Raw genomic sequence first — 8,815 nt, 5'->3', positions numbered from 1 at the left:
GGAGTAAAATAGCATAATGAAATTTTATTCTGAAAATATGGCAAGAGTCTAAGGCACTTCAAACATTTCAATACACATGACTAAAGTGAATGTGACAAGGTAATAGCATTCCATAAATATGCACCGAGAACTACGCTCAATTCCACTCAAGGGGAATATACAATTGGTACCTCTAATTTTACTCTCCAATAAACATTTATGGAGCTTATAGACTGACACAGTTAATAAAAATATGGTAACAGGACATGTAATTCTTCATGTAGTTTTTAATTATTAAGGAATATAAAATGTTGAAAATACTGTGCGAGTTAATTTTATAGACACTAGTATCTTTCATATAAAAAGTTATACATTATCCCCAATTAGCAACAACTTACTTAGTGAACTTCAGACCTGACGAGAGGCTCTATCCCCAATACCTACCCACTCACCCACCAGCTCAAGATCCACGGAGCTGACTATATAAGCAACTGCAACTTCTGAATTTCAAAGTAATTAAAAACATCAAAATAATGTTGGAATGAAATTTATGAAAAGGTTACTGTGATAAAAGTCTAAGCGCAGTAAATATGTTTTAGAATGATTAAAAACAAGCCACCGGGACACCCCTGCATGGATAGCTTTAGAAGTCTTAGGCTGCACATAACATGGGAAAGGATAATCTATAGCAAAGAAAAACAGGATGTATGCCAGTGTACGGAAAGACGAGTAGGTGAGCAAAAGAACAGTTCTGGCTAAGGTTCTCAGCTTAGCACTACTTAACTATATGCTTGCTTCAAGTTTACAGTTTTCTATCTTTAGCACTAGATCTCTGCTTTCACTTTGCTGGTGAGTTCAGGCACAAGACAATTACATTCAGTATCTGTCTCAGTAAAACAGTAACATTTAGCAGCTTAAAGATGGCAATAGAGATTTTTACAGATATTCATGCACTACTACTCAAACGTGGCTCTGTGGGTGGGACCAGGAGATGACTTTCTGCTAAGCCTAGGAGTGCCCTAGAAAAGAGGAAAGAACAATTAATCAAAGGAAAATTATTCCAGCCAGCCGAATGAGAACACAGCACTCACAAACACTCTGTTCAATCCCTTGCCTTTAATTGCACAGATTAATCTTTCTTTTTTTTTTTTCTCATTTTAGGAAGATCAGTGCCAGCTATCATACAGCCTACTAACTGAGAGCGCATGTTGTTTGGACAGTGAAACGTTTAGCAGCAGTTTATCAGGAGGGTGAGTCGGGGCTCGGAGAGCAGGTGGATATTTGCCAGAGTACATAGGACCTGTAACTCCAGAAGCACCTGTGTTTTGGTGACCAGCTCAATAACTAGCATTACAATGATGCAACAGCACCTCTGCGCACTAGCCAGAGTCAGTGAACCTTGCCAGCGTGCTATCTTCACCCCCAGATAAAAGGGAGGAGGAGGTATCCTTCAGCCAGGGTTCAGCATTCTGCAGACAACCTGTATTTAAAAATGTACATTTCACTTACCAGCATAAAAGTTATCCTGTGAATAAAGTTGAAAATTCATGTGCTGTACGGCTGTATAGCTGCCAGGGTGGTGGTGTCATTTTTTGTTTATCTTTTACTATATTACTATACTTCAGGAGCAGCAAGTTAAAACGTAAACTGCAGGAGATTGTGTACTAACCGGTGACTGGGTTTTGGAAAAGTTGACATGCGCATAGAGGAGAACCGCTATGTCCTTATGTCCGGCTTCCAGGGCTATTGAAAGTGCTGTGCTGCCGTCCTGAGAGGAGAAAGGAAGAAATAAGAGAATTAGTGCTTGTGTGCATAAACAGATCTCTTAAAAGCCCCATCAGCCCACTGAGAAGGGAAGTTACGAAGTGGAGGCCCCACTGCTCAGAGAGACAGTTGGGTTAATTTAGAGTCTTGTTTAATTTCTTTTATTATAATTAAGTGACAATAAGCCTTGCACTGCTGTTTTATGAGGCAGTCCAATTGTCAGAGGCCTCATAACTTCTCTCAATGAGGAGTCTCGGTTATTGCTGAGGAAGAATGAGCACGCCATTATCACAATAACGTTACATGTAGTGCTGTGTAAGACCAGTGATTTCACAAGATTGGTCTGTCTGAGAGAAACTACAAAGTCAGTGAGGAGTAGAAGAAAAGGTAAGGGAGGGATAAATGGTAATCAAATATCATTATAATTGCTGTATTATAATGATAATTGTTGTGTTATAGCTCCCATTAACACTAAGAGCGGTTGTATTCATAATTCTAAATGCTCCTTGATGGAAGTCTAACTACAAACAAATGGACTTTCCTGGTCAAATACTGTCACCTCCGTTTCTCAGAAGATACTGCTTTCAGAAACCATAGTTGTTGAGGCTGCTAGAAGCAAAGACTGCTTTTGCCTAAAGGGTAATATATTGACCTGCTGGTTTCTCTTTAGACCATATTTGGTCCAGGAAGAAGATGATGTCAGACAACCTGTGATGTGAACCTCTGAGCTGTCAAGAGGGGCACACTTGTACAAAGCTGCCACATCCCCAACTCTGCCTTCCCTGCTTCCTTCCCTTCCTGAAATTGGTGCATCATATGGCTACAACCCCCTGCTCTCCAATGGTGTTTAAATTACAAGGCAGGCAGCTACAACCTCGGCACAAATCTCACAGTGGCTTGCTGGTCTCGTGCACAGAAGTTTCCACAATAATGCTAGTATTTGATATGCCCTCTCATAGGGATCACCTCTTATGTTGGCTCTCTGAATGGAGCACATTTTCCAGCCACTGCCGTACCACTGCTATTAGAGAGGTCAGCAGCAGTTCAAGGAAACTGTAAACCCTTTTTCCAGCATGGGACACGATGGACAGCATCCAAGTGGAAAGTCTTCTTATGAGACTACAGGGAGCGATTCTACATAAATCTAATTGTCCTGAGCAGACAGGGAGCTAGAAGAGCTGTCCACTACCGTGCAATACAATGCAGTACAAAGCACAACAAATACTCCACAGTCAACACCAGGAAAAGCCAAGCTCTTAAAGCGAGATGCTGAATCACTGTCAGAGTGGCACACATCAGTAGGATGAAGCTCAGCTTACTACTGATCATGCTGACTGGAAAAGCATCACTGTCACATTCAGAATAGGTAGGGGAACGCTAAAAATCTCATAATCTCTCAGCACAGACAAACCTGTTATAAAATGAATAAGCAGCAGAGAAGCTGTGCTTGGGAAACAGTATCAAACTGCCTACAGGAGCAGTTAAGTGTCATGTCCCCATAAAGACTTTAATTATTGACTTGGTGATTAATGGTGCTAACGGCATCCAGGCTGCAGTAACCTAGATTGCCCCCAAAAGGGTTTGTTACACTGAGGCCTTCTTACATTTTCCCCTCAGGCCAGCTGTTACACACCGCTGGCACCATTGGGCAACTGAGCCGGCTCCTGCAGCAGGTGCGTGAATCAACAGAAATGATGTCTCTGCCTTTCTGCAACAGCTTCAACAAATAACCACTCACTGCCCTCCCAAATCCCAATCCCAGGCTCCATTTCAGTGCTCAGTGGGTGAAGGCAATAGGAAGAATGGAAACGTTCCCAAGAAGTGATGTTGTTAACGAGAACACAGTACTGGCAAGAAACCAGCTAAGTTGACATTTTCAAGCTTGAGAAGTCTACAGATCAAATTGTCTGCTGACAGTGTAGGCTGCAATGATCCTTGCAAACAAGAAATAGGTAAGTGTCTCACTTGGCACTGAAGTCACAGCCTGTATCTGTTTATTGTCAGGACAATGTAGCTTCATGACTGAGACCAAACCTGTACTCTCGAAAGTCACAGTGTAGATACTGTGTGAAAATCCTGTGAAGAGAACTGTAGGGCTAATGTCTGCCATGGCCACAGAAATCAACACAGCAAGGCCACCTTGCAGTTAGGACCTTGCAAGGTCCTAACTGAAAACTGGAAGACTCCTGGGAAAAGAGGGAGGAATGTGAGGAGGGAAGATGTTTTACCATGAGCTAGCAAATGGTTTATCTCTTCTGACCACTGCACACCTACAGCTAACCACAAAAATAGCTACTGGGTAGGTCTGTTAGAAAAGCAGAGATACTAGCCAAATAATCACAGCACTTGCTACCACTGAGCAGAGGATTCATGCATTTGGTACTCTGGCGCTGTGAGTCAGAGATTCACATAAGTAGATTTCAGCAGCTCTTCACTGCATCAAAAAAACTGAATTAGAAAAACATTCCAGAGTGGAGAAGCTATCTGATGAAACATTATCTGGAAAGGCAACTCACATTGTCCTCCAGGGTGCCATTACACCCAGGCTGAGCCAGCAGAAGTTTGACAATCTCTACATGTCCGTGTTCACTAGCACACATCAGAGCTGTAGACCCCTCATCGTCTTGGATATTGACGTCTGCACCACAGGCCAGTAAAGCTTTAACCATGTCTATCCGCCCATGACTCACAGCTAGCATCAGCGCGGTCTGACCAGCCTGCATGGAAAGAAGAGGAAAACCTTAATCACCACACAGACAATCAGTGACAAAGCATGCACACTTATTTTTTTCGGCACTGTGCTTCTTCTGAGGGAAGGTAAAGATTGTTATTTTATACAGCACTCTCAAGGCTTTGCTTGCCATTATTTAAATACCTTTTATGCATAATATATCCCACATTCACATAGCTATTTATTAAAGGAAGATATTGGATCTATTTCCAGACATCTGGAGTTCCTTTGAAGGAATTAAATGGTGCAGATTTTGTAAATGCCTCCTAAAATTCAGTAATGGTTCTTTCATATAATATTCAATCTTAAATTTTTAGAAGAGATCCAGACCTGACGCTCAACTGTTCTTCCACGGCTCCATTTTGTATACAGCAATCAAAAACATATACACAAACATCAAAGACCGCAGAGGGTGAGAGTGAACGAGTTCAAAAGCTGAACCAATGGAGCAGGGATGGGAGCGTGGAAGGAAAGATAAAAAGCCTCAGGAGTAGGAACAGTTCTCGTGAACCATTTGACTGACCTGGCTGGCTTTAGCATTCACGTCCCCGCAGCTGAACAGTTCCTCCACTATCCTCATGTCCTTCTCTGCTTCCACAGCTGCGAGCGCAGCAAGCATGATGGGGGTATAGCCGGCCTTGTTCTGATGATTTACGTTACAGACATCTGCAGAGGGATGAGATAATTTATTTGGAAAGCAGGAACCCAAAAAGCAGCAATTGTGCTAATGAACTGAATAAACTGTTAGTAGAGCAGCCTATAAAAAGAAAAGGCAGCAATTGCTCTCATAATGGAAGCAATTCAAGGGAAAGTGGAGAAGAAAAAAAATAAACAGGGGTGCTCTTGAGACTGAGAAAGAAAAGGATTCTCTTCTACTATGCGTGCAACACAAGGAAGAGCACAAAGCCATTTTATATGTCATCATTTAGGGCCTTCTTTGTGCGTTTTTCTTCTTTTGTAAAAGCAAGTGGTCTGAAATTTGACATGACCATCAGGGTCATGGGTCCAAACCCCAGGAATACCACCAAGAGAGTCTAAGCTCCTCTCCTGAGGGGATCCGCACTGCAAAACAAAAATGGCCCAGCAACATGGTCAGTGGAAAAGCTGTTTCTCGTCAGCACAAACATTTTCCTGTAATTGGCGTTATTTTAAAGATCTGCAAGTGTACTTTGACATGTTTTGGAGCTGCAGAAAAAACCTTTCAATTAAAGACTGTTTCCAGCTCTACAGAGTATTTGACTGTGAACAAAAGTACTCTGGGAACAAATACAGTCAAGTCCTCTGACTAGTGCCAGCAGCTGACAAGAGTTCTCCTTTTCGTTCAAGTCTAGCGTTCAGTCTGTCTCTGTTCCTAAAATTCTGCAGAAATCCAGCAGGGCTTATTAGTTTACCAGGCAGCAGGGCTTTCAGTGTGCTCATCGTATTGGAAAGCAAGAACTCAGACTTACATAAACAGTATCTCTAGACTTGGGGTTAAATTACACCACAGATATCTTAACAAGCAAAAATGTTTCAAGAAATTCTTCAGATTTATTGCCAAAGGCTTTTTTTCCTTTAAGTGAAAAGAACACTGCAGAAGCAATACAAGTGCAGAAGCAAGAAAATGCACTTTTTTTCATGTTCCATAGACATCACCTGTGCTACCTTATAACCAGTAGCCCAACCTTACTTTCAGAAGTAACTTCTGGGAAGCCACTGAAGCCACAGAACATGACACTCTGCTACATGCATTACTTCCTGAGTAATGAATAATTATTAAACTGATGCTCTCCTATCCTGACTAGACTACTTCAGCAGAGGTGTTTTTCCTGAGGTCACATTTCAGCTCCTTTTCTATACGGCTAATGAGCAGAGCTATTTTCCTATTTGTCCTCTTGGTAACACTGCACGGTGATACAGAGGAGTCTCTTGTCTCACTTGCTCTTCCCACCAAACACACAGACACGGAGTTCTTGGACCAAGAATCTGCCTGTGATATAACCACATTGCAAAGTTGACTGTAGTGACCATTTAGACATGGTCCAGAGGGAGACTGCCGAAACCTGAAGGAATTTGCCTGTTCACAAATCTCTCCCAAGTGCTGGCACATGCAGTATGCTCCCACACACCTGGCACTAGTCACATTGTTGGATTTTACAGTTAAAATCCGCTGTCTTCATAGGAATACACCAACTGCTGTAAACTACAGCAGTCCTGACTTCTAGCAACAGATGACCGTGTTCATGCTACCCTGAGAGGAAGCCGAGGGGCAGTTTTCTCCCACCGACGTGCTGCAGAGCCAGCCTGTTGCATTTCACTGTGCTCCTGACATTCCCCGCATTCCCCTGCCGTGAGTCACTCTTCCCAACAGGCTGCCTTCAAACAGGACCAGAGATTTCAAAGCGCTCACTTTCCTGCCGAGGAAGTCTTTGCAGTGACAGACGTGCTAGGTTATCAAAGCTGAGATTTGTATCATTAATATCCTTGTTTATCTGATGTTACCCTTTTAGATTTATAAATATTGCTAGGCTTACACTCCAGCCATGTCATTGGCCTAGTTAAGCTTCACAACCGTGACAGGTTTTATAACTAGTTTAGGGAAAGAAACTTCAGTCAGGGAGCAAAACTAGGCTTAAACAGATCACATCCTGCCTGGGACCAGATCCAACTTGTGACACCTTCTGCTGACTGCCTTCTGGCTTAGCGCAGGTAGAGAGCAAATGCTCTAGAGGCTCCCCTCTGCCAATACCTTCTCTGCATGTGTGTGGCAAGGGGACTGAGAGAAGGAAGCAACAACAAAAGCAACTAAATGAAGCATCATCACATTGCTCATGGATCAGAGAAATGCTCCTATATAGCAGAATACCATATTGCTCCAGTTTCTCAGGACAGCAGTATAGACGTGCCAAGGTGGTGGCCAGAAAAAGCTTCTGTACTGCTCTAGTAAGATAAAGCTAGACTAGTTTGAGTGTTTAACACGGGTGTTTATACCTGAATGCACCTTCCTCCACCAGCACCCTACCTTTGGCTGAGCAGCAGCTGCGCTGCCTCCAGAGAAAACTGCTGGAGGCTGGTGCTGCTGAACTTGGACTACAATCCAAGAGTCAGGGATCTACCTATCTGTCCCAAACACTGGTCAACTCTGTATATAATTGAGTGTTTTTGTAACTTCAAGAGCCATCACCATCACCTCCAAAGGTAGCACTAGAAACAAGGATTCTAGACTACCCAAGTGAGCCACCACGTAACTGTTAACAGTTAAAACAGCTGCTGGAGGAAGCCTGCACTTGACCTCTTGCTCATCAAGAATTTCACCATGCGGACTGCAAAAAACAAAAATAATTAAAAAAATATGCAAACAAGTCAACCTACTTGCATCCAGAAGAAGCTTTACAATTTCAAAGTTAGAATGTGAGACGCTGTAATGCAGAGCTGTGTTTCCATTTCCATCCGCCATATTGATGATATGTCTGAGGACAGGAGGAGAAATCTCTTCAAAAGCAGTTATGTAGTCTCCAACCATTTCAGGGACAGCCGACTTCTGACTTGAGACACGAAACCACTCGTGCTGGATGGTATTTAAACAAAACCTCTGCCAAAACCAAGACAGAAAAATTTACATATGGGCAATCTATTTAAAGGATTTTCCATCCCACAAGTCAGTGATGCAGGAGGTGAAGCCTTTTTTAGTCAAATGTGGGAAGAAAGTATTCAGCTCACAAACAAGATGTACGGACTGAAACTTTCCCTCTGACTAAACCCCTCTTTAAAACAGCAATTGTTTACCTCCTCTCATTTCACCTAATTTTTAGGAATGGGTCACCTCTGAGGGCACAGAATTTTAGGATGAGATTGCCCTCAGAATTAATTGGTATCAAATACTGGTGAACAGAAAAAAGACTTGGAGTAACCATTTCCATGAAATACTTAACTAAGTTCATAAATCACTGATGAACCCAAGACTAAGAGCAGTGGGAACGCACATTTCTCAGGGACTTAAAACAACAGCATGCTAAGTCAATTAGGCCGAATCCTGAGGCATGAATTATCAAATGCACAAAGTATAGGAGAACTGGCTGGACAGCAGTTCTGCAGGAGAAGAGCTGGGCATTACAGATGATCACAAGCTGAACCTGAGTCAACAACATCACACTGTAATGAAAAAGGCAAGTACTGTTTTGGGGTGAATAAACAGATTTATAGCTTGCACGGCATGTGATGCAGTCCCTTCTCTCCACCTAGCACTGTGAAGGCAACAGCTGGACTACTACCTTGTCTGGTCTGATCACTGAATGACAAGAAAGATTCAGTTGAAATGGTTTCAAAGGTGATCAGCAAGAACGATTAGAAGTCAAGGAGATC

At 42.6% G+C, this 8,815-nt stretch overlaps 1 protein-coding gene across 2 annotated transcripts in view; it reads right to left on the bottom strand.

Annotated features, from left to right (window-relative positions):
* The window catches only part of KANK1 (KN motif and ankyrin repeat domains 1), a 29,660-nt gene continuing 20,845 nt past the window's right edge, over nucleotides 1-8,815 (bottom strand). For both annotated transcript variants that reach the window (XM_019472248.1, XM_009279937.1), the window contains exons 7-11: nucleotides 7,826-8,045; nucleotides 4,998-5,140; nucleotides 4,260-4,460; nucleotides 1,649-1,747; nucleotides 1-998 (exon numbers count right to left, since the gene is read on the bottom strand). In XM_019472248.1, coding sequence (XP_019327793.1) covers nucleotides 936-998; nucleotides 1,649-1,747; nucleotides 4,260-4,460; nucleotides 4,998-5,140; nucleotides 7,826-8,045 — 726 coding nt within the window. In that variant the 3' untranslated portion in view covers nucleotides 1-935. The remainder of the gene's footprint in view (nucleotides 999-1,648; nucleotides 1,748-4,259; nucleotides 4,461-4,997; nucleotides 5,141-7,825; nucleotides 8,046-8,815) is intronic.

Source organism: Aptenodytes forsteri, unplaced genomic scaffold (genome assembly GCF_000699145.1).
Source record: "Aptenodytes forsteri isolate BGI_AS27 unplaced genomic scaffold, ASM69914v1 Scaffold99, whole genome shotgun sequence".
Taxonomy (NCBI): domain Eukaryota; kingdom Metazoa; phylum Chordata; class Aves; order Sphenisciformes; family Spheniscidae; genus Aptenodytes; species Aptenodytes forsteri.
This window is presented reverse-complemented; position numbering and strand designations above follow the sequence as displayed.